Genomic DNA, 26,896 nt, shown 5'->3' with positions numbered 1-26,896 from the left:
GTGCTTCACCTTTGCTACTCCAATGACTGTTGCCGCAGCTGGAGGGTGTTACCCCCAAAGACCCCCATCCCACCCCATCTTAACTCGTGCACTCTGCTCTCCATGGTGCTGCAGCAGAACACTGAGAAAACGCTTGAGTTCAGAAATGAGAAGTTTATTGATGCACAGCAATGCGAGTATTATTGGACAGCAATGAAGTAAGACAGTTTATAGATTACAACAGTCACAAATTTGCATCAGTTCTCTACATCATAATTTTCACAGAGCATAAAGCACCGTTCTCCATACAAACATGTTTATTTTTACAGTACTAGAATAACCTAAGAATATATATTGTAGCGCTGTATGTAACTAGTATGTTTTAAAAACAACAATGTGCAACATAAGGTTTGCTTTAATTTCCTTGGAAAAAAATAAATAAGTTTAGCCGTTTATATGCAAATATGCTGAATCCTCTTCTTTTTCGATTCTGCGCATGGAAAGTTTCTGTGGAGACACGCTGTAAAAATGTCGAGCGCACGAAGACCATACAAAAATAACAATATACCAAAAAACATTTGCTTCAAAAAGTGTATTTACACTGAGTTTGGGATCAATCAGTCCGAATGAATCGAGTGTCTTTACTTCTTTTTGGTCGATTTCCTGACTGCAGTTTTGGGTTTGGGTTTCGCCTTCACCTTCTTGGCTTTGCTCGCCTTGGCCGGTTTTGCCACCTTCTTCTTGGCGACTTTCTTGGTTTTGACGGGCGATTTCTTTTTCTCCGCTGCCTTCTTCACTTTCTTCTCCGGGGCTTTCTTGGGTTTCGCCGGGGACTTTGCCACTTTCTTGGGCTTGGGGGCTTTCTTGGGTTTGGCAGCGGCTTTGGCTGGCTTCTTGACTTTCACCGGGGCTGGTTTGGGTTTCTCGGGCTTCTTGGCGTCTTCGGCTTTTGCTAGTTTGAAAGACCCAGAGGCTCCGATGCCTTTAGTGTGACGCAGGAGCCCGCTGGCCACCAGGCGCTTGAGGGCGAGTTTGATCTGGGAGTCGGCGTTGTCTCCCACCTTGTAATGGTTTTTCACGTACTTCTGGATGGACTGACGCGACGCGCCGCTGCGGCTCCGGTCCGCGGCGATGGCCGCTTTGATCATCTCTGAGTATTTGGGATGCGACGCCGATTTCTTTGTATTTTTCGCCTTCTTGGGCTTGGACGCGGGGGCAGCTGCCGTCTCAGCCATGGTGTAGAGTTTTGGTTTGGACCAAAAACCGAACCGAGAAGTCAAAAACTCTCACACACAAAAAAGTGCGACTTGAGGAATTTCTCGGAAAGTAGTGCAAATATTATTTCAGCCACGTCACAATTGCAACCAAATTATTTAAATTAGAGAAACGCGCGCCTCCACGCTGCGGAAAGTGTGTATATTATTTGCCGAAGTGCGCCAGTACTATATATGAATCCTCCAAGCGGACGTGATTGAGAACACCAACTGCCAGCAGCTGATCAAGCGGGCTTCCATGAAATCTGCGCGGGCTGGTTTGTGTTTCTTCCTCCTCGAAATACGGCCGAATTTAGAAAGCCTGCTTCGGTATCGATCCTACCGAGGCCACGGTTCGAGAGTGGAGGCTTTGGGCTTCAAGTGCGTGTGTCGCTTCTGCGTGGATTCTGCGAGCCATCAACTTTTTTTCCACGAAAATCCGTTGAAACCGGCGAGAGCCGTGATGTATTTTGCGGAATTCAGGTAAAATTAGCCCAAACCCACGAAACCGAGCCGGGAAACACTGAACGCACGTGAAAGCCCAATAAACCTTCCAGAGGACACGGTGGGGTTTATTGACGAAAAACGTTGTTTTCGTTTTTAATAAGCCGATGTAGTTGACGAACTAACACAGTCCGGCAACCGAGTCCGCGTGACGTTGCTGCGATTATTTATTGTTAAACCTTCTATAAATTAAATGTGCGCGAATAAAAACGGCTCCCGTCTCGTGCATTATATTCACACATTTCACTGCGCGTCGGTGTGTTTTTTATGTGCTTAATATCGATAAGAGTTAAACGATATAGCATAAACCAGCTGCTTCTATGCTGAGTGTTCAGGGAGAATTGGTCGGCTGTTATGAAAGTTGCCAGTGACCCAAAGACCGGCTTTATCGACCAGAACCCAACGGTACCGTTGTCTGGGTACACGTATCGACTTCTCGATGGTTTGCACGTTATGGATCGGATTGACACCTTGAATCTGATCAAACTGATCTGATGCTTTAAACGCTCGAGCGTTCTTTTGTTATCTCCGTTGGCAGGGAGACGCGTATTCCGTCTGTGTATCTTCACTTATCCCTGTACCCTTTATTTATTAGTTAATCACTTTAGATCGGACTGCCGACGGGGTGCAGAATAGATTAATTTCGGTCATCCGATCTCATTCTGTAGTTTACATTTTAAGGGCTAATGGTGTGTGAGTCGGAACGCGCCATCTTGAATTTCTTCACTTGGGTTTTCTGTTTCCACCCCATGAAAGCCTATTTCACAACCACACAACATTTATATAGCACACTTGATATTAGAAATGAAACCAGATTGAACTAGCAAATAGGGTTTGCAATATAACTTTGTGGTTAAGTGGTCGAGCGCGACAGTAAGGCACTTTACTCTCGTGCATAACACTGAAACTGAGCATAAACTTGTTTTGCCTTACACAGTTTTTATTATTAATGCTAGACTTGTGGTTTATTAATACATTTTAAGGGTGGTTGGATTCAGGTGTTACACTTATTTGAATTGCAACAGAATGTCATTAATTCAATTCAATGTGATATAAATAGCACTTTTCACAATGTGCATTGTTCCAAAGCAGCTTTACAGGAGAAATTAAGAAAAACACAGAAAAGGTCAAACACAGCAGCTTTGCATGGTCTTTATAGAACAAGTAAGATCATTCTAGTAAATAATATTTAATAAATGCAGTCTCCTGGTGAGCAAGCCAACACTCCAATGCTAAATAAATGGAGAGCAAAAACCTCAGGAGAAATCAGTCTCAGTTGGGAGGGTTGATTAAAAGTTACTGAGTAAATTCTTGCGAACAATAGTGAGAGTTTATTAGTTGTGATATAGGAAATTTCATTTGTTGAAACTGTTTTGTTTAAAAAAAATTCTGATTGATATCTGACAAAAGAGGAATAATGTTATAAGCAGGGAAAATAGTAATGGCATAATTTAACTGTTTGCAGCTATAACTTCAAACTGCTGTCATGTGATGAAGTATTGTAAATTTGGCATTAATGTGACAAGTAGTCCATCTTTGCTCTTGGTTGGGGATGGAATTGCCTCAATTGGAGCTGGCTTAATCTCTAGTTAGGGATGGGCATATGCCGTTCATCCGGGCCTGGCGTAATCTCACCCTACCTCGGGATGGGCTTCCGGAGGAAGGGAAGGAAGGCAGAAAGAGAATAATTAGCTGCTGTTCATATTTTATTTATTTAGCATATAATGCATTAAGTGAATGCTTGGCTGAAAAGATGTGTCTTTAATCTAGATTTAAACTGGGCGAGTGTGTCTGATCCTCGAATAGTGTCGGGAAGGCTATTCCAGAGTTAAGGTGCTACGTATGAGAAAGCTCGACCCCCTCTGGTGGATTTAGTTATTCTAAATGTTATCAAAAGTCCTGAGTTTTGAGATCTTAGAGAGCGTGATGGCTAGAAGCTCTGTTATGTAGGTGGGGGATAAACCGTTTAAGGCTTTATAAGTGATTAAAATAACTTTAAAGTCAATACGATACTTAATGGGTAGCCAGTAAAGGGTTGATAAAATTGGGGTTATTTGATGGTATTTTCTGGACCTGGTTAGAACTCTGGCAGCTGCATTCTGAACTAACTGTAGTTTGTTTATTGATGATGTAGCACAACCACTAAATAGCGTATTACAGTAGTCAAGTCTTGAGGTCATAAATGCATGAATAAGCTTCTCTGCGTCAGCAACACATAGAATATTTCGTAATTTGGCAACATTTCTAAGGTGGAATAAGCTGTTTTGTGACATTTGAGATGTGATATTTATATGAAATAACAATTTAAAACACAATCCTTTAGATATAACAAGAATAAACAATATATTAAGAAAAGGTTTAAAGGAGCTCCGGCTCAAATCCCACTCAAATAGGAAGACGGTCACAAACTAAATTGCTCACTATTTTCATTCATACTCTCTTGTACACACCCCTTGTATGTTTGTGTGTTTGCATGTGTCCCTGTGAGTGCAGGTGCCTAGTGCTGAAAAAATTTTCAGGATGTCCGTTGATGTTTGCCTTATGCTAAAAAGCATGAGCATCCCTCATTGAATTCTGCTTTCAACCCGGAAGTAACGTCTGGATTTAAAAACTTTAAAAGTATTTAGTAACAGTGTTACTTATGATTTAGTAGCACTAGAACATTTAAAGTATTTGCTAACATTAAAAGAGCGCCGTTTAATAAATTAGTTCCGGGTCCAGTGGGAATTATCGAATTTCCCAGAGGACGAAAAGGCAGCTAATTACGAGATAACAAATCACAGCTATACACAGCCTATGGAAGCGCACACGTGTGTTCCCAGTTAAATACGGTATGTTTAGAGAGTGACAGATAACAAGTGCTGGTAGGCCATTCAGTCAGTCATATATTTGATCTGTATGTGATATATGTAGCCACTGCACCGCACATCTCACACGAATGAGTTATTTGTTTCTAAGTTGTTTGTTTAAATCGGATCTAATTTATAAAAAAAACAAAAGTATATTGTATAATATTCTATACGTTTCAAACAACAGCCTAAACGCTATAATAATTATTTTATGCGTTCAATTATGAAAATTGCAGAATGGATGTTTTATATCTATTTTACCAGTAGAGGGCAGCACTGACTTGCATTATGCTGTGTGTGACTTTGTGTCTACCACTAGAGGGTTCCTGGGATTCAGTCTTGTACGGCCCCCAAAAACATGATCAGCATGATATATAACACTATTACTTAGTTTTTATTGCAGGAAATTTTTTATTTTCTTTATTTAGTATTATGCATACAATCTGAATAAATTACTTAGCAACTCTTTAATGTCAGACACTATTTTGTGATAAAGAGAAGTGAAAGCTGTACAGTGTCACATTTCCAAGATATAACCGCTAAAATACAATAAATACCTGAATTATCACTGAATGAATAATAATTAAAAAATTTAACAAGGGAAAAGAGCATATTGTTGTGTTTTCTGCTTTTTTAGGTCATGTAGAGTTCAAGTCAAGAGCTGTGCGAGTATTGATGTCCGACTGGCGTCATCAATCTGACCGAACATGCTGTAGATGTTACACCCACGTGCCGCCATCATGCAGGTAAACAGCACATCATCTAGCAAATCTCAATGGTTGGCCGCACACCATCTTTCAAACAACCGTTAGGCACATTTATAAAATGGTTGTGATTGAACATTGAAAATGACCATACAAGTCTTTTCACCATTTGAAATGTAACATCACCTGTAATAGCAGCGCATTCCTATTAACACCTGAGTCAGTCTCCAGTCTGAAAATTTTTTTGATAAGCCATGGTTTTAAAGGTCCAGTTTATAAACATTGCAACATCTAGTGATAAGGTTGCGAATTGCAACCAACCGCTCACTCCACCCCTCCCTTTCGAAGCACTACGGCGACTGACACAGCACTTAGATGTCATCAAGTAAGCGCCCTAAAGAGCAGTTTGTCCATTTACGGCTACTGTATAAACTTCCATGCAAGGGGACCTGTAGGTGTATGTAGATAGAAATAGCTCATTCTAAGGTAATAAAAACATAACGCTTCATTATGTCTTTATACACATCTAAAGAAAGTTATGTATATTATATTGCATATATGGCAATAGATCCTCAAAAATTAAACACCTTTATTCAGGATTTGAATAAATATCTAACCCTAAAAATTCAGTTATTGCGTTTACACTTACATTCATGCATTTAAGCAGACGCTTTTATCCAAAGCAACCTATATTCCAGTATGTATATTGCAAACCATTTCCAATATTTCCATCATTTTGATGTGTTGCGCCACAGAACCTAGAAAGCGTGATATTATTTTCCATGTGAACTTCATATGGAATCACCAACAATAAGAGCATATCCTAATGAACGCTCGTGTCTGAAACACAAATCCTCACAGTCTGTTTAGCCTTAGGTTTAAATCTGTTGAGATTTTTTTCCACGATTGTTTGGGATATTGGAAGAGACACCGTTTTAATGGAGAATAGGTGAGAATCCAGTTTGCCAGTTTACCTGCTACCCAATAAAGTCAATCACAAACAAACTGCACTACAGTTATGACCCAGATTTCTAGAAAGAAGAGCAGCGTGCTATGTTCAGGGTTGAACATAAGATCAGGTGTACACAATCCTACTTTTGTCACAGCATTTAAGCAAACAGAAAAAAGTCAGAGCAATTCCCCAATGATCATCCGCATGGCTTTATTGGCAAACCAGTTGTGATGAACATATTTTGGCCACTTAGGCCATTAATACCAGCCTGCGTGACATGGAGCGATAGTGTATTTCTCTTTCTATCCATTAGCCTTTCACCACCATTAAAGCGTCCGCAGAGATAAGGAACTGGCCAAATGACATGGGAATGTGTGTAGGATTTGTAGAATCTACTGTGCGTGTGATTAATGTCCGATTTGGGCGAGCTGAGAGCGCCTGTGCCCCGTTTGTGTGTACGTGTGTGGACGTGTGTGTGTGTGCACTGCAGTGAACGTGCGTTTGTGTGTTGCGTCTCATTTTAAGACTCCTGCAGGGTAGACGGAGAGCTGCAGCCCTTTGGACACACCCCCTCTCCTCTGATTGGCTGCAGACCACCACCTCCTTCCCCTTCCTCATTGGTATTCAGGTAGTACAGTCTTTGTGGAGGACAGAGGAAAGAGGGTGAGAGAGAGAGAGAGAGAGAGAGAGAGAGAGAGAGAGAGAGAGAGAGAGAGAGAGAGAGCGAGAGAGAGAGGGATTTACATAGGTAAAGACGATACGGCCACAACAAGACTGGCGAGAGGTAAAAGGTGCAGGGGTTGGAGGCGAAAAAGTGAAAGAATAAAGGAGAGATTGATAAGGAGACAGACGTTATCATCGCTGCAGGGTGAAAGGTGGAGATAGAAGGCTGTCTGAAGTGCCATGAAGGTATAGTTGTGGATTCAGGGTGCCTTGCTTGGATTTTTTTTCAGCCCGGGTCATCTGAAGCTGGCCTGACGGCATAGCCCGTGGCCATCCTGCGGATAGGCTGCTGGACGTTACTCGCCTGCGCGTGAGGGGGTCTCACTCCCACCGGGGAGGCGTGCCGCACGGACCGACGGATGTGCATGTTTGTGGGTGCGCGTATGTGTCCCTGCGTGTGATTTTTCCGTATGTGCTTATTTTTGTGGATGAGTGTGCACCAGGGCCCGGTATATGGATAGAAGCTCTCTGTTTCAGCTCATACAAGAGCAGGTAAGCAGCAGCAGGTTGCTATGGTTACTGCATCCTCCCGTGTGTCCGTGTGCATGTGTGTGCTGATGTGTTTCGAGGCCCGTACCGAAGGAAGGATGTGGGAGAGGATGACTACGATGAGATGGACAGTTTGAATGAATGGGTAGTGTGTGCGTGTGTGTGTGTGCGCGTGTGTGTGTGTGTGGTCCTTATGTTCCGTCTCTGGCTGTTACTCTCATACTACTACACTAGACATTGGCACTGATGCCGTTCAACACCCGGTTGGGTGCTTATGCTAATATATATTAATCGCTCAAGATGATTTACTGTTATCCAATATTAATATTGTTTCATAGTAAAAAAAAGTAATATTTTAATTTTTTATTTGCATATCCTCACTGTCAGGCCGAAACGTGGTATCTGTTGATTTTATTGAATGATTTTATTTATATATATCATTATTGGTCAGCATCATGTTTGTCTGTCTGCTTTTGCAAATATTTAACCAATGTGTCAACCAAGTTATTTTCTGTGTTTTTGGAGATACAAGGTTGCACAGTGATGATATGATACATTACATATTATATATTTCCCTTAAATATACTGCCGCGGAACCATTCAGAATAATTTTATTATAATTTCTAGATGTATTGTGGCCATTCCAGTTCTGAGTTGTATTTCAATAAAATCAAACCTTAAGAGTGATATAAAGTCATCCAACAGCAATGCGAAAGACTGACACGGTGATAAAACGTGTGAAAAAAGAATCCAGGTTATTAAGTAAATAAATTATTTTTGAACTTTTCCTAACTACATGCACCTTAAAAGTGAATCTAAACTTGTTTTCTTTGCAGTTTTTAGGGTCTGAAAAAATACAAAGCATCTTATCTTTTATTTTCAACTGTTTCCCCAGTTCTAATGTTCTGCAAATAGAAACAATATGTTTATTTGATATTTGGTTAAACATTTTTTGTAAGTAGTTCACATATTTTTAAAAAAATATATTTTTCACGGGCTTCTTAAAGGGGCTGGATGTAATAATTTTACTGTATTCAATCGAAACAATACCTTGATATCGAAGACATGTAGGAAACATGCTTTCTTCATTTATTGGTTTTTCTAAAATACAATTCTATATCCAGTTATTCCGCTCTGAAATGTGCGTTCCGTGCCGGAATTTCTCTTTTTGTTTTGGTCTGTGTGACCCCGCCCACTGATAATCCAGTACCTCAGAGATTATGTATTTTTTGTTGGCTAACCCTTGAAGTAAGCCTATGCATTTTTCTCATAGACGTTTGGAAAGTCGCAAAAAATAAGCTCTGTGATTTATGATGTTTAAACATTTTGTTTATCATGCTAATGTTTAAAAATGAACACCACATTTGTTACTTTTCCCCAAACATTGCATGTTGTTTCCCTGTATCTACAGATATGTACTGAAGAGGTACATTATTGTTACAATTTGTTTCGCTGTAAATCCTGTTTAATCATGCGTTACATTGTGGGCCGTAATCTAAAGCGTTACCAAAGAAAGACCTCTTAGACACCAATACAAGAGATCCATCAACCTCTGATCAGTCTTTCAAAACCAATCCTCAAAAAAAAAGAATGTGACCTTAATACTGATCATTTGTGCCTTGTCTTTTATAAACAAATGCGTTCCTTTCTATTTGCGAGTACTTTCTGCAAGAAATTTCTCTTGGATTTATTTATACCCTTTTTTGCAGCTGTCAGCTGGCAGGACGCATTAATCTTTCCGTAGAGACGCACAAACAGAAAGAAGCCTGTGAGAACTTTACAGTAAAAGCGTGAACAAAGAGTCCGTCCGGGGACACGTTTACAGATGACTTGCTCATTTCCACAGTGGAATGAAGAAAAGCTGTTAACCATGAGAACTTCTAGCTGAGTTTTCTTGGCAAAACATCATGAAATGTCTTTAATTATAGTTTAATTTAATCTTTATAATTTCCTGGCATTGCAGAGATCTCACGTCTTCAGTTTGACTCAAGAATTCATCAAAATTCAAACATCGACTTGTTTTAAATACATATGCATGAATATATGCTAATTTATTTGGTTCTTGGAGGAGAAGCTTGGCTGTGCTTGTTTAATTCTGCACTTTATTGATACTGTGCTATTACTTCTGTGTTCTGCTTAGTCTTATTATACTTATAAGTGAAGCTTCTTAAAGAAGGCAGCGCTTGCTGGGACTATTTCTCACCTTTGTGATTTAAACACGCTGTATTAGAAATGGGTGTGGAACTCATTTTGCACCGTTTGTGCTATGGACAGGACATTTACATTTAGTCATTTAGCGGACGCTTTTATCCAAAGCGACTTACAAAGAGTTCAGGGAGCAATAAGCGATGTGTCATAAAAGAGCAATAGTACAATAGGTGCTAATACAAAGTTACTAGTTTCAACAAAAGCTAGACCACTACCTGTTGAGAGAAGAGGGTTAGCGTACTTTTTTTTTCTTCTATGGACAGGAATGAGGACATAAATCATAGTGCTGTTGAATGAGGGATGTGCTGTTACATTATTCAGCCATTATCCTTATTTTTGTATGATATAAAGGTGTTTTATCAGACTCAAGGTGTTTTATCAGAAACCTAGAATCTCACAACAGCATATCATAAAAACCTTGTGTTTAGGTTTTTTGGGGGATTTTTTATTGTTTTACCTGGGCTAGAAAGCAACCAAACAGAATACCCTCAAATTCTCCTAGCAATGCCTTAGCAACTACCTAAAACACCTGAGCAAGCGTATAGCAACACCACAACAACTAAATAGATCCCCCATAAACCTAGCAATGACTTGGCAACCATCTTAAACACCTGAGCAAGCTTATACTGTAGCAACACTCTAGAAAAAGAAACTTTTCAGAAACATCTTAGCAATGCTTTAACAACCACCTTAAACACTCAAACGAGCTTATAGCAACACCACAACAACTACCTATAGGACCCCATAGAAGCCTGTGTGTGTGTGTGTGTGTGTGTGTGTGTGTTGTCTGATCTATGCTGATGCTGATAGATTAGTTTGATTGATGGATAGGAAAGGCAATGATTCAGTCAGAGGCGCAGAATTGATCTTTGCCCTTAGGGGAACACACACACACACAGGTCATCGGTTCACACAGGCTGTTTAATGTGTCTGCTCGGGAGTGTTTGTGTCTGAATGGTGTAGGTGTGTTTCTTATGCTTTCACATTTTTGGTTTTGCGTGTACAGCGTGAAGTCAGACAGCATGGTGTTCGCCTGGTGTGATCGCGAAAATGCGCTTAACCTTTCAGTGAATGTGTGTGTTTTTATTTTCTGCTGTAGGAAGCAGTGCTGAGCTCACACTATTTCTGTCTCGAATGCAAACGTACACAGTTCACACGTGCACACACACTCAGTGCTCCGAATTAATGGAAATCACACAACATCTCAAACTGCTGTTTGGTTGATGGTATCACCTACTGTTACACGTGTCTTGTCCCGTGCCACTGCCAAACAGTGCTTTTTTCAGAAAGTGTACAAATCTTGTTTTTGGCACCAGCTGGTCTGAGAGAAAGAGGGCAGTTGATACTTGCATTGCTGCACCATATTTAGCATGATATTTGCATAAAATAGCAGCAGTCGGTCTGGTAAGATTTTACCTCTATGACACAACATGAGCAGAAATATCAGCAGGAGAGCAAACTGAGACAAAGACAACTGGAGAGCTTTCTTAGATATTACTCCTGAGAAATAAACTCCAGTAATCTCACATATGTCTCCTCTAGAGCCAAGATAATGTCAGCGATAAAGGCAGAAATTTTCATGCAAACAAAATCCTGTTCACTTTAACTAAATCAAATTCTTCAACAAAAAAACAATTGAATCCGTCCAAAAGAATTCTAAAGCCAATGTCTTACTGTATGTTGACAATTGTCTCAAAACATAACAAACGAAACCGGAACAAAAAAGCAGGTCCCAGGCACTCAGTCAAATATGACAAGGAGAAGGATAAAGTTAAAAAGCCTTTATAAAGTGTGGCTTATAGGTCTTGGAGCATGTGAGACCTTTGGATAGAGGTGGGGATAGGATTCGTAGACTCAACCAGCGCGAGGCATTTTGGATCCATCAGCTTGATGCGCTTCGTTATCCAGGTCTGAACGAGGACATTGAGTTTAAGTGTTTTTTATGATATGTTTTCTATGCCTATATATTGGTTTAGCCTTATACGTATTTATTTATTTATGTATGGTCGATACTTGTTATTTTCCTCTCCAGATGACCTATGTTTGAGGGATATTTATTTTCTTTGTTTTATTTATTTTCTTCATTTGCTGTGTTGCTAATTATGGTTGTTCTCCTATCCTGTAGACCTGATTGCCTTATTGGCTTAATTGATTGTAGAAGGCCTGATTAGGTTAATTGAATATTCCATTGTCTGACTGTGGGTGGGAGTTTATTTATAATTTGATGTCATTCTCATTCTTTGTGATACTTTGCCCTGAGGAAGACCAGTTGTTGGTCGAAACATGTTGGCTCTTATACAAATAATTTTTTTTAAATGACTTAAGCCACACTTTATAAAGGCTTTTTAACTTTATCCTTCTCCTTCTCATATATAACTGAGAATTAATTTAGTAATGAAAGAGAAATATTTGATTTGTGAATAGGCAATAATGTTTACATTATTTGGTACAAAAAGTACTGTGGTAATATCAGGGTTTTGAACATTTTCCTTCATTGTATTTTTATACTGTAAAGAATACATTGGAAAAGTGTGGTAAACATGTTTTTTGACAGATCAATTGCCATCACCATTGTTTCAACATATTTTTGTATATAGTTTTACCAAAAAAATGGTTAAACTATGGCTATCCAAGTAAAACCATGGTAAATGTGTGGTTTCACAAAGAATTTTGAAACTCTGTGATCGGGGTTAATAAAACTAGGCCTTAAAAAAGTATTTAGTAAGAGTTTAAAGGTATAAACAAAACATTTTCTTACCATAACCAGCTTTTTTTCTGCTATCGGCGAATCATTGCTTTATTAATGCTGATGTTTCTGGTTCCTGCCATATGGTGTGTATTTTTGGAAACCATGGCAACACTTTGGTGGAGGGAAAAAGCTTTGTTCACACTCAATCAATGATCAGACCATCAGCGAGTAAAACTGAAACTCGTAAGACTGAAATTAGACATTTTACTGACTGACTGATGTTTTACAACATCTTTAATATTTGTCTGGAGGTGATGGTGCTGATGGTCAACAGGTTTCCTTCACCCTTCACCTCTGTGTTATGGTTGGATAAGATGGGTAAATCAAATAGAAGTCATTTGATTTTGACCTAAATCTCCATTTTTTTGGTGGGTCCTGGAATGAAACATTTTGGGAATCTCATGGTTCTTTGCCAGCTCCTTAGGCCACCACAAAATACTATAGTACACATCAAAGTACCATAATCAACCTTCTGATGCCCTCTCTGCTGCACAATATCATGTGTCATGGTATTAACATGATGTTTTAGGGACTACAGTAATCAGGCTTTGTCAGGTGATGTCACACTCGCCAAAATCGAAGTGCATTATGGGTATCGTCGCAATTTGTAAGGTATCAACTCCGAGGTTATCTATTTTCTATCTTCCTATATTATTCTTTTAAGATTACAGACATCTTGTAATAACACATTCTGATATGCATTTTAAAACGGATCTTTAACCCAGTGTTGCTTAAATAATAAATATAATAATTCATAAATATGTTTTTAATTGTTATCAGTATTACTGATAATTTGAATTACAGACATTGGAGACTCAAAAGGTATATTACTTACAATTGTGATCAATCAATGGTTGACAAATGCAATACACATCATTAAGTATACGTAAATGTACGTTTAAATAAGATATTCATATCCAAAAATTAGGTTGGAGGCAGCAATGCCAAGGCACTCAACTATTTGCGGCCAGGTATATTGTTGTTGTCAATGAATTACAAATTATGTAAATTACGGTTCCTGACATTTTAGCTGAGATTATTTCGGTATCGTACAGGTATGTACTTGGTTTGCTTTTGTTTCTCCAGTATGACGATTTAATTGGTCTTTACTGTACCGCTTCGTATACTTTCAGCTCACGGCTCAATGCAGCGATACCTCCAAAATGGCGCCTCGGTGGCATCACACACAATAAACCCATAGCACTATGGTATGTTCAATATCTGTAGTAGTGCTACAACAATTTGACCAATTCTCACCCTGTCAACATAAACATGTGTTGTAATGTGAAGATGAGAAATAAAGTGACAACTTCAGTGGCGTTGCTCACTGGCAGTGTAGATGCGGTGTCACTCTCTCAGGGTGACACATTGTACATCTGTAACCATGGTAACGGGAATCGCTTCACTAACTGATTCTTTCACTTGCATCCGAATCTCACACATGACCGCTGATCATAAACTCCATCATCCTCTCATTCATTAACTTTCTCTCGGTCCTGTTCCTCCTGCCCTCACATTCTTCCTCATTACTGTCAGCAGATCATTTGTTAGTCTGATTTCTTTCACATGGTTTTTCCGGTTGTTTCCCTTTTTTTCGGGTGAAAAAAACTATATAAATTCTAATGGTTTTCATTTTTTGTGCGTGTTTTGGGGTCTATTCCAGTAGGATTTAATGGTTTTCTGTTGTTTCCTATCCGCCAGAGAACATCCCACCAATAGAACCCAACACATTTCCAATCGAGACCCACAGAGACCATTATAGTGCTCAGGAGAGTTTCTTTTTTCACCAATCCAATTCCCATTATATCCTATAAATCCAACAGAATTTCTCAGGTGGTTCTGTTGTTTTTCTCAGCTGGGTTTCTCTCTCCTCCACCGATTGAAATTTGAACACAGCGTACAGGAATAATTAAACAGAGTAAATTAAGTAAAAATAGACGCATGTGCTCCCGGTTGTCTTTTATGCCTGGATCTCATCGGGAAGTGCTTCAGGCCGGGGGTTACTCACAGTTATATGAATTGTTTTGTCACAGCATGTGTGTGTGTGGCAGACAGATGGAATTGTGCGGAATGACTAAAATCTCATCTCTCTGTATCAGCTCTCTGAACAACTGTTCATTTCATTTTTACGAGCGCTAAATGTGGTCGTATTAGTTCATGTTACCATTAGTCACTTGTGATAAATGTCATGCTTTAAAACTATTTGAATGAAGTGTGACTCATGTCTCATCACTAACATGATGAGACTCTGTCTCATCGTAACGGCACCACAAACTGCACAGTTCATGTGCGTAGCTCAAACAAGACAAGTTATAAAAGTTTAATATTTAGGGTTTGAGATTTGCTTCATTTACTAACCCCAAGTATGACCAAATCTGAGATGTTCACACCATAAATACATAAACTCGTATACACTGAGGGGTGGCTTTCCGGACAGGGTGTAAGGTCGATTTCACATTGAGTTCGATTGCCTGCTCCCCCTACACCCACTGGACTGCGTTCATATGATTATTTTTGGGTCCGAACCGCGGGCCTGCAGCTGTTTACCCTGTCGCTTGTAATGACGACACAGGAGAAAGTGTCAAAATGCATTGAATGCAACATTGATTGCGTCACTTTTATACATTTATGTTTTTGAACCGTTAGTTTGGTCTCCAACGATTCAGTACATAGCGGCACTTTCGTCTGTGAATGTACTGCAAATGCTCTTAAGAACGCTGAAGGCGAACAGAAATGAGACAGCCTATAGGCTACAGCTCTCTGCATGGAGCACGTCAGTCACGCACGTCAGAAAAGTGAGTGAAACGCACACAAGCACACATTTTTACCAAAGAATACGCCATTAATAACGGTTCACTCCGCGATTTAGTTTGATTGCGTTCATATCAGCAGCAAAACGTACTGGAGTTCACATGCACCGCACCCTAGACCTCCCTTTTTAAGCGGACTCGGGTACAGAAGACAGCTTTCACATCACCCAAAAGAACCGAATTCTGACGTTTATCAAACCCGGGTGCGCACCAAAAGTGCAAGTGTGAAACCGCCCTTAGTCCTAGACTAAAATAAACGTTAGAGCTATCTAAACTGTAGCAAGCTTTCACTTTCATATATTAAAATACATCAGTGCCTTTGTTTGGTCTCAAAATTCAATCAAGTAATGTTTGTTGTAATGCCTGTTTGTAAAAAAAACTACTCAAATGTTCTAATTTAACTAAGCCCTAGTCGCGGCTTAATCTTATCGCTGTCCAGGAAACCACCCCTGAATGTTTACTGTAAATGTTGAAAAGTAAACGCAATCTGTTTCTGTTTTTGTTGATGATCAGCTGGACCCAGAGCAGACTGGTTTTATAGCTGTGGAAAATTTCACCAGTCTAGCTGAGCATCATGAGTTACAGTTGGACCCCAGCAAACTGGAGATGCTGCTCGCGCTGGTCCAGAGCAATGAACACGGACACGTCTGCTATCAGGAACTCATCGAGTTGGTGAGACACACACAAATGTTACTGCTCAGATGTTGCTCTTTCATAGCTCAGGAGATTTTTTAGTTGGGTTTTATTTAAGTCCCAACTTAGTCTCAGATGTTTCTCCTATAACTGCTTCGGGGGAAATAAGAATAGAAACAAATGAGAGTGTAATTGTTGAAAAGAATATGGAAGTGTAAATGAATATAGATTGTAAACTCTAAAAATATAGGTGCTTAAAAGGTTCTTCACAGCGATGACATAGAAGAACCATTTTTGGTTCCACAAAGAACCATTCAAACTAAGAATCTTAAGTGAACCATCCCTTTTGTGAAACAAAAAGGTTCTTCAGATGTTTAAGGTTCTTTATGGAACCAAAAGGTTCTTGAAGCACCTTTCTTTTAAGAGTGTAGAGGTAAACTAATCTGGATTGAGAAATTTGATGAGAAATGTTTGAGTTCATATTGAGATAATGTTGACTTTTGATTGCAGACTTGACCAATCTGAGCCAGAGACATTTGTGACTCTTTGATCACAGACGAGACATAAGCAAAGGTTTCCATTTGCTCTCCATGTAATATCATTGGTGTCTAGGATAAATAGTTAAAATATTGACAAGATCACGTGTGATTTTCGTTTATTATAGGATGGTACCTTGTGGAAGCCTGATTTTAGGTGTATCATGATTCACACATTTATTATTTGTCAATTATTGCTTCTTCATTTATTGGTTTCTCTGAACTTTCACTTGGTTCCTACAGAAATTAATCCATGTTCTTCTTAAGATCTCGAGATATCTCTCTCCCTCTTTTGATATGAGGGGGTGTAAGTGTTTTGGCTCTGGCACAGACAGCTGAATCAATTTTGCCGCAGGCTCGTTTAATACACGCACGCACACACACGAGGCTGCGGTGCACTGAGATACAGACCCTCACGTACAGTGATCACACCCTCATCTCCTCAAGAAACAAGTTTTTCACTTTCTGTTCCTGGATTTTTAGAAACATGATGATTTTAAATTATGTTTCGAATGAGAAAGAGAGAGGCGGGGCAGAGATTGAATGATATTAAAAGGCTTTTGGTGAAATTTTAATCTGGGACTGGAGGGTGACTAAAGGAAGGCGGGGTAAACAGAAGTGGTGAGGGATCATAAATACATATGAATCTGAAAGTGGCAGTAATACATTTTTGTTATTTATATTGTTATTTTATTATGTTTTATGTTATTTATATAGGGTTCATTTCAGTATGTTAACCAAGTTATTAGTAGATTGGTATATTAAAATATTACTGTTAACAAATTATTATTTTTCTCACTCTCTCAGCTGAACAGTAAACGTTCCAGTAGTTTTCGCCGAGCCATCGCAAATGGGCGTCGCACGCTGCAGCGAGAGGTCCTATTGGACGAGACGGGGCTGGGTGTGTACAAACGCTTTGTGCGCTATGTGGCTTATGAGATTCTGCCGTGCGAGACAGACCGCCGATGGTACTTCCATCAGAACAGATTGTGCCCTCCACCCGTGTTCATGGCTATCATCACTATTGTACAGGTACACCTGCCACTGTTTCCATGGAAACAAGCTTACAATTCATATAAGAGAAGGTTACCTTGAAAGGGTGGATTTATGTTCTTGACCTGAAATGATGTCAATCATCTTTTTGTGTTCCAGATCATTGTGTTCATGTGTTATGGCGTGATGTTAAATAAATGGGTGTTGCAAACGTACCAGCCGGATTTCATGAAGAGCCCGCTTGTGTATCACCCCGGGCATCGGGCGCAGATCTGGAGGTTCTTCAGCTATATGTTCATGCACGTTGGGTAAGAAAACACATACTCTTAAATACTCTGTAATTGATCATTGGACATCACAAAGAGATACACACGTGCTCTTAAATTTGTTGGTACCCCTCCACAAAAAACAAAGAATGCACAATTTTCTGTGAAATATCTTGAAACTGACAAAAATAATTGGCATCCAGCATTGTTTATTCCATATTTAATAGAAATCAGACTTAACTTTAGATTTTTTTAATTCAGCATAATATTGTAAATAATAAAACAAATGAAAATGTCATGGACAAAAATGATGGGACCCCAACCTAATATTTTGTTGCACAGCCTTAAGAGGCGACCACTGCAAGCAAACGTTTTCTGTAGCTCTCAATGAGACTTCTGCACCTGTTAACAGGTAGTTTGGTCCACTCTTCCTGTCTCAGGTTTGATGGGTGCCTTCTCCAGACTGCAAGTTTCAGCTCTTTCCATAGATGTTCCATAGGATTCAGATCAGGACTCAGAAAGGCCACTTCAGAATAGTCCAATGTTTTGTTCTTATCCATTCTTGGGTGATTTTAGCTTTGTGTTTTGGCTCATTATCCTGTTGGACGACCCATGACCTGCGACTGAGGTCTCCAGAATGCATTGATTAAAAACCTGAAGATCTGAATATTGGACACATTCCTCTGAATGAGTTTGGTGGTCATTGCTGATTACTCAATAGATATCATCCAGTTGGTGTTCCACTGGGTCATGTGTTTGAAAACTTCCACTGTGTTTGTGAAGATTTCTTTTGAGCAAGATTTGAGAGATAAAAGTGCTGTAGAGGATTTCAAAGTGTTCCTCTGGTCTAAATTTAGGAGAGAACGAATGTCTTAACCCAGCAGTACAGCTGCCTCACACAATATGTTGTTGTTCTAAATGTGTGTGTGTTTGTGTGCAGGTTAGAGCAGTTGGGCTTCAACGCTCTTCTCCAGCTGATGATAGGAGTTCCACTAGAGATGGTTCATGGGATCTTGAGAATCAGTCTGTTGTACATGGCTGGAGTTGTCGCTGGTGAGTTTGTGTTCATGTGTGTGTGTGTGTGTGTGTGTGTGCGCGCGCGTGCGTGCGTGTTCATATGTGTGTGTGTTCACATACGTCTTGCTATCCTTGCAGTGTGACAAGTTCACCAGGTGAATGTGCTCATATTTATGATGGACATGTCACCAGGGGCCAATGACCCAGTCAATAATCTCTGAATTATTCACACCCCCAACCTACACAATCTCTTTCTTTCTCCCCCCTCTCTCTCTCACACACACACACACACTATTGAAAGTTTTATATGTGAGGTTAGTTCCTAACCCTGGACCACAAAAGTAGTCATGGGGTAAATTCTTTAAATTAAGATTTACACTTCATATGAAATATCAACTTTATGATATATAAATATGTGACCCTGGACAACAAAACCAGTCTTATGGGTAAGTTTTTCTAAATTTAGATTTTTACATCAACTGAAAGCTGAATAGTTACGCTTTTTTTATATATGGGTTGTTAGGATGGGACAATATCTGGTGGAGATACAAGAGTGTAAAGCTCTGGAAGTAAAGGGTGCAAAAAATCTAAATATTGAGAAAATCGCCTTTGAAGTTGTTAATCCGAGGCACAGTAGCAGGCCATCCACTCACAAAAATAAAGTTTTTATATATTTTGGGTTGAAAATTCACAAAATTTCTTTATGGAACATGATCTTTACTTAATATCCTAATGATTTTTGGCATAAAAGAAAAATCTATAATTTTGACTCACACAATGTATTCTTGGCTTTTACTAAAAATGTTCCCGTGCTACTTAAGACTGGTTTTGTGATCCAGGGTCACATATAAGCTTTACATTGATGGAACATGGACTTCACTTTATATCCTAATGATTTTCGTCAGTAAAGAATTATCGAGAATTTGAACCCATGCAATGTAATGTTGACTATTGCTAGGAATGAAGAGTTTGGTTCCAAAATGAGATTTTTTTTATGTTATCGTGTTTTTAATGAGTTTCATTGTGTTAGTTAGCTGTATTTTTTTATTATGGCTGAAATCAAAACAAACCAACTGCAGTTTGATTTATATTCATTGGAATGCACAGTAAAAAAAACATGATTTATAATCTCATTTTGGAACCAAACTCTTCAAATATACATGTCCGACTTATGACTGGTTTTGTGGTCCAAGATCACATATGTGGTGATACAATAGAATCGATGTCCATTTTAAACCAGTTATCTTGCTCTTGTCATTATAAAATAGAGACACACTTAACCATCTGCAGCCAAAAAAAATCACACAAAGACTCACTCAAACACTGTAAAGAAATCGTCAGTATTGAAGAGGTGTGACGGGAATTACAGGATGAATTCCCGGACAAATAATAAGAAAATGATCAGGAGTGAAAGAGTGCAAAGGATGGCAGTGTCCAGTGTACTGGACACACTGTGTGCTAAGTTGTGTCCGTCACACACACACACATACAGAGAGAGTGAATGGGTATGTCAATATTTCATTATCTTATCACACTTTCTGCTGTATTTGCCACATATGTTTTTGCATTCAAAGGCAGGCGAAATAAGGTTTATGGTATAAGTTGTGCAATTTGGGTTTAAGTGTCTGTGTGTATTATTTAGTTATCTGCAATAATTACAAACAATTAAGTTTTTCAAAAAAATGTATTGCTCTCCTTCATAACTCGGGAGACGTTTCCCATACGAAAGAAAAATCTCCATTGTTTCTCTTGAACATCATTAGGATTAAATGGAGAGCAAATTAGTTTGAGTATCATCTGCATCTCAGATATTTCTCATGAGAAAAAGAGTTTGAAATCTTACAAATGTCAGTTTCAGAAGAGATGTCAACAATGTGTCAAACTGAGCTGAGATTTGTCAAGTCTACAATCAAAGGTCAATATTATTGAAGATCTCAAGCATTCCCATCAAATTGACCCAAATCCAGATAATTATTTTAGTTCTCCTGAGTATTTAGGAGAATTATCTAAAACTAAGTTGATACTTCAATGAAAACCTACTGGGCTATGAAAGACCAGTAACATTATCCTCTGGGGTTATTGCACTTTTGTAAATTGGAAGTGGTTAGTTGATAGGAACACAATCTTAGGAGTCTCCTTTGATAACATCGTATCCATTAATTTACTTTATTACATTCATCTCACGGGTCAATAAACGTGACACCAGCGAGATGCTCCCTATTAAACTCTAAATGAATCAAGTAAACCGGGCTGGCGCACGTGCAGATGAAATACGCTGAATCATTTCAATGATTCATGATGCAAATGTGTGAAACATGAATCACACTAAACCGAGTGTTTCTCTTTGTTTACTCAGGGTCATTGACGGTGTCCATCACGGATATGCGGGCTCCGGTGGTGGGAGGGTCCGGAGGGGTCTATGCTCTCTGCTCGGCACATCTCGCTAACGTTGTCATGGTAACCAACACTAACCGCTGCCATGGAGACTTCAGTCAGAATGAATGAGAGGAGAGAGCAGGCTGAGATTTAGATGCCTGGCGGATGCTTCATATCGCGGCTTCCCTGAGGATTAAAGAGTCTGTAATCGTTGGCACGCAGACAGATGAAAACAGACCTGAGAGAGCTGTAAAGTCTTTTATCGTCTGCCGTGCACTGATGGATAAGTTTAAATGTTTGCTGTACGGATGTTATTACGGGAGTATAAGTGCTTTTTAATTTGTGTGAATGAAATTAAACACAGCTGAAGCTCCCTCGGTGGCGTGCTGTTAATATCCACAAGAATACAATTTAGTCTCGTCTCTCAGTTTGTAAAACAACAGAACATTTTATTTACAGCTATACACTACAACTACACACTGATTTTAAAGATTATGCAGAAGATTCTGTGTGTTAATGTGAGACTACTGATATGGAGTTTATAAACCTTGTCTGTGTATATCTGTATATCCAATGTATTTTAACACATGATGTGTAAAATTATGTAAATGAATGTGTGTGTATGTGTGCGTTTCAGAACTGGGCAGGTATGAAGTGTCCATACAAGTTGCTGCGGATGATTCTTGCACTAGTTTGTAGTAAGTAACTAACAGTTTTACTCAAATGTATTAGATACGTTTTTTTTGTTTTTTTTACGAGGAATACATTTTTTGATGCCTTTAACTACGGTGGCCGGAAAGCGCAAAACAAAACAACAAATCGCAAAACTAAAAACAAATCTAAAAGCAAAATAAAAAACCCTAAATCAATATGACAAATCTGAAATCACAATATCTTATCTAAAAACAAAATAGCAAATCATAAAACACAACAACATTTCTGTAAAAAAATAACAAGTCAGAAACCACATCGACAAGTCTGAAAACAAAACGACAAGTTTTGTTTTGAAAAGGTAGGTATTTTGTTGGAATGGGATAGCTTCTACGGATTGGACGAAACTCCTGTCAATCAAGATATCCAGGACGCTCAATGTTACTATGAGAAAGGACACGCATATGTGACACAACGCATATTCATTGATTAAGGATCACATGCCACATTTTGTTAATAAAGTTAAAACGGGCTCACCTTGCATTAGGAGTTGATGCGTGTCTGTTTCACACTGCATGCATGCGCGGCGTGACCCCTGAGCAGCACTCATAGTGCAGCTGAAAGGCGACAGCATGTGTACCATCCGTGATCGTCTTCCCCTCAGAAGATAAATACAATAATAAGCATATAATACATTATAAGCATATAACATGATATGTACTTTAAACTGTGTCCCTGTTGGTTATGGTGAGAGAGTGACTGACTCAATCGTTTGTTTTCGCTTATACTGTAAATATAAACATAAGCCTGGATATCTTGATTGACCGGAGTTTTATCCAATCAGCAGTAGTTATCCCATTCCAACAAAATACCTACCTTTTCTGGTTTGACTGATTGTTGTTGTGTTTTCTGACTTGTCTTTGTGGTTTCTGACTTATTTAGTTTTCCAAATTGTTTGACAATTTTTTTTGACATTGTGTTTTAAGATTTGCTATCGGGTTTTCAGATTTGTCATTTTGATTTAGGATTTTTTTGTTTGCTTCTAGATTTACATTTACATTTAGGCATTTGGCAGACGCTTTTATCCAAAGAGACTTACATAGTATTATCCTACACATTTTACATAGGTATCTGCAATCCCCTTGGATCCAACCCACAACCTTGCGTTGTTAACACAATGCTCTTACTGAGCTTCAGGAAAGCTTTGATAAGATGACTTTGAATGATTTGTTTTTAGTTTTGCAACTTGTCGGTTTGTTTTGTATTTAACACTTGGATAAGAGATACCTTTCTTCAATTTTTTTTCACTATTATAAATGTATTACATTTGAGAATTTGGTGGCTCCTCAGCTCCTGTGACTTCATGTGATAGAAAAGTGTCCATTTAAAGTGTCCATTTAAAGTTTTATCCACTTTGGATAAAAGCATCTGCCAAATGCATAAATGTCAATGTTATGAAAATGTAAAGTGTATTGAAAAATTATTTATTTTATTTAATATTACAATTATTTCATACTATCTATTTCATATACTAATTTTGACATCTTATATAGGATGTGTGTGGGCGATTTCAGGTGTGGAGAAACTCGTTCATGACTTGTGTTCTAGTCCTTCACGTTGCCAATGTTTGGACAAGAATAATAGTGTAGAGCTTACTGCACACTGCACAGTATATACTATCACTGCCTATTTTATTAACAATAGGATTTGATAAAAAACCTATTTGTCTCAATATACTTACTTATACTATGCGCTAAAAGTATCTACTGTTTTTGTTATGGAAAAGTATAGCACGTACCAAAACCGTATACGCAAACCGACAAAAAACATTGTTGCCTAGACGACTATGTGATCATTAACTCTTATGAACATCAAAATGCAGCTTTTCTTTGCATTTAAGTATGTATTTATTCATTATTTCTCATTTATGTTTACAGTATACATATACTAATTCATTCAGTGAAGCATCTCTCATTTAATTTAATCATTTATAATTTTATAAAGTTATTAGTCACTAAACTCCGCCATCTCACAGTACGTTGTGGATAATATCAGCCTTTGAGTGTCTATGGATCTAGGCCTGGACTACAAATTTTCACAGAAAACATTTACATTTAGTCATTTAGCAGATGCTTTTATCCAAAGCAACTTACAAAGAGTTCAGGGAGCAATAAGTGATATGTCATACAGGAGCAATAATACAATAGGTGCTAATACAAAGTTACTAGGTTCAACAAAGCTAGACCATTACCTGTTGAGATAAAGAGAGAAGGTTAGTTTTTTTTCATTTGTCTGTCAAGTATTCACAGAAGATATGGGTTTTAAGAAGTTTTTGAAGGTTGTTAGAGATGTGGTTGACCGGACCGCGTTAGGAAGAATGTTCCACTCGGAAGGAGTTGTGAAGGAGAATGAGCGGGAAAGGGATTTAATGCCCTTATGAGAAGGCATTACAAAGCGCCGCTCATTTGCTGAACGCAGAGTTCTTGATGGGGTGTAGGAGGGTGTGAAAGTATGCTGGTGCATATCCGGTGATAGTTCTGTAAGAGACCATCAGTGACTTGAATCTGATACGGGCTTCAACCGGTAGCCAGTGGAGAGAGATGAAAAGGGGTGTCACTTGAGCCCTTTTGGGCTGTATGAAGATGAGGCGTGCTGCTGCGTTTTGAACCAGCTGGAGTGGTTTGATAGCCTTTGCAGGAAGACCAGCAAGGAGAGCATTGCAGTAGTCCAACTTTGAGATTACCAGGGCCTGGACAAGGAGTTGTGCCGCATGCTCAGTGAGATAGGGTCTAACCTTTCGAGTGTTGAATAAAGCATATTGGCATGATCACGTTGTCTTTGCAATGTGAAGAACAATGTGAAGCTGCGTACAGCAGCTTACAGTATGGATAAAACTGTTGTATTCTGTTCTGAACACGTGTTATCTTTCTCTGTTTTTTTTTTGTGTCCGTGTGCGGCAGTGAGTTCTGAAGTGGGCCGCGCCGTATGGTTACGTTTCTCACCGCCCCTCCCTTCGTCCGGGCCGCAGCCCAGTTTCATGGCTCATCTGTCGGGTGCTGTGGTTGGAATCAGCATGGGTCTGCTCATCCTGCGCAGCTACGAGGAATCCCTGCATAAACAGTGTTCCTGGTGGGTTCTCATCTTCTCCTTCATCACCTTCCTCCTATTCGCCATCTTCTGGAACATTTTCGCTTACGAGCTGCTCGGGGTACAAATCCCGCCCCCTCCCTGATGATACGCCTCTGTGGCTGTGAAAAGCCACACCCCCAGACCCTCTGTAACGGTCTGATTCAGGTTCGACCTCGATGTACTCCACTCGACCAGCAGTGGACAAACGGACGGGAGGACTTTGAAACGTAGATGAAAAGCATACTCACATTCCATACAGTGGACATATCTAGTGTGGTATTTTTAATGAACACTCCACGGTCCGGCGAGCGCCTTTTGAACGGACCGTCTGCGTATCTTCCCACGAAAACATGCACAAATCAAGTTTGTTTTCTTTTCTGTTCGTGAATTCAGCCCAAGGCTTGTTCACGCTGCCTTTCTGAATCATTGGCCTCATCTAAGCCTGTTACGTGCTACAGATACAGATCCCTTAACAGATAAAACAGCGTCATCTGAACCTACAATGTGTCTGACAAAAACAAAGCCTTACGCTTGATGATACAGCAAAGTGTTTGCAGGGGAAAGCGGGATTGATGTCATCTCTGAGTGTTTGCTGTTGGTTTATTACAGATCATATAAATAGCATCTTTTCAGGTTTAAAACAAAACTACGGGATCTAAAATGATCTTGGTCTTAGATTTGGAACAATTTCTTTGCCTTATTTTGCTATTCCCGGGTGCACAAAAACACAAGTGGTGTTCCAAAACTCAATGAGCTGTCTACTAGGGATATCACAATAACCGCGATGGATATTGTGTTAATTCTGAGAATATCATAAATAATCCAGCGACAGGATCGTGTTGAAATTTTTTTATGCACCTGTATGACATTTTGCCTTAAGATCCGCAATAGTAACAAGCTCTCTCTTTTCCTCCCTACACTCCAGTGTGGCCATTAAAAGAGAAACAAAATAAAAATGAATTAGACTATGAGCATCTATTTTTAAGAATTTCATAGATATCACGATAATGTCATAATGAATTATTGTGGCCATGATGATGGTGTAGTGAAAATCTGATATTGTGACAGGCCTACCCTGTATTGCAGGCGTCCTCCAGGTGCGAAGAATTTTCCGATATCTTATTTTGGCCAAATTTTACAATAGCATCTACAGCTGTGTAGTTTGCAATGATAAAGATCCATCCGAGATGGTGTGAGCCGTCTATAAAAAGAGTGACTAACTGATCCATTATCATGACCTCTGCAAATTAATCATAAACAATGTGGGAAAGGGTTAAAAAGTACGGAGAGACAGATTTACAGGCAATATTTCTGTGCTGTACAGTAATTATTACTTCAGTCATTGCTGTGCAGATAACGGTTGTTATGGTAACAGCAACAAGATGCTTTTGACATGGAAACAAAATGTCACGACCAACATTGAGGGTTCGGCAACCCAGACATCTAGATTTTGTAGCCAGCGGAGCAGAAAATGAATGTGACTGGATTTTATATGAATATTTACTTTAACCGTTGTCAACTATTGATAAGACTGCAAAACGCCGGAGGAGAAAAAAGATAGGCAAATAATCCCACAATTCTGCAGTGCCAAATTATCATTTGCCAAGCTGCTTAAAGGTTAATAAAAGGTGAAATTAATGAAATCGTTTATATAAGATTACCGTCTTATCGCATTGAGTTGATTTCTTTTCATTTTTGAAAAGCACGACTGTGTGTTTGGTTGATATCTCTGATGTTGTGTGTTTTTTACGCCATAGGTCTATATTTATATTTCTTCAGAGTGGTTGTCCTTGTGGGATCTTGCCGTTTGTGAAGGTTGTCTTAAACCGAGGGCCGCAATGATGAAAAACCCAAGAAATACTCAATTTAACACAAATTGCCCTGACTTACAGAAAATAAATGTTGAATGGATAAATTCTTACAATGGTAAAGGACATTTAAACGTATATTTCACCTTTAAAATTAAAATTCTGTCATCATGTTGTCATTTTAAACCTGTGTGATTTTCTTCCTTCTGCTAAACACAAAAGAGGTTATTTTTAAAAATGTTAGTAACCAAAAACTGTTGGTCCACA

At 39.0% G+C, this 26,896-nt stretch overlaps 2 protein-coding genes across 4 annotated transcripts; one reads left to right on the top strand and one right to left on the bottom strand.

Annotated features, from left to right (window-relative positions):
* Positions 1 to 141: 141 nt before the first annotated feature.
* Positions 142 to 1,667, bottom strand: h1-0 (H1.0 linker histone). The gene has a single exon (XM_079488163.1). The coding sequence runs from the start codon at positions 1,212 to 1,214 to the stop codon at positions 621 to 623; it is 594 nt and encodes a 197-aa protein (XP_079344289.1). The 5' UTR covers positions 1,215 to 1,667; the 3' UTR covers positions 142 to 620.
* rhbdl1 (rhomboid, veinlet-like 1) lies at positions 1,383 to 25,756 on the top strand. 3 transcript variants are annotated; one of them, XM_079488146.1, is made up of 10 exons: positions 1,383 to 1,510; positions 5,223 to 5,331; positions 13,544 to 13,618; positions 15,734 to 15,892; positions 17,197 to 17,421; positions 17,542 to 17,690; positions 18,589 to 18,701; positions 21,022 to 21,122; positions 21,679 to 21,739; positions 24,653 to 25,756. In XM_079488146.1, exons 3-10 carry the CDS (start codon positions 13,616 to 13,618, stop codon positions 24,922 to 24,924), a joined length of 1,083 nt encoding a protein of 360 aa, XP_079344272.1. In that variant the 5' UTR covers positions 1,383 to 1,510; positions 5,223 to 5,331; positions 13,544 to 13,615; the 3' UTR covers positions 24,925 to 25,756. The 3 variants fall into 3 exon arrangements, with proteins under 3 accessions (XP_079344272.1, XP_079344271.1, XP_079344270.1); XM_079488145.1 differs by lacking the exon at positions 13,544 to 13,618; XM_079488144.1 differs by lacking the exon at positions 13,544 to 13,618 and having other exon boundaries at positions 1,453 to 1,715.
* The last annotated feature ends 1,140 nt before the right edge of the window (positions 25,757 to 26,896 follow it).

The sequence above is a fragment of the Barbatula barbatula genome, assembly GCF_947034865.1.
Source record: "Barbatula barbatula genome assembly, chromosome: 23".
NCBI classification, from domain to species: Eukaryota; Metazoa; Chordata; class Actinopteri; order Cypriniformes; family Nemacheilidae; genus Barbatula; species Barbatula barbatula.
This window is presented reverse-complemented; position numbering and strand designations above follow the sequence as displayed.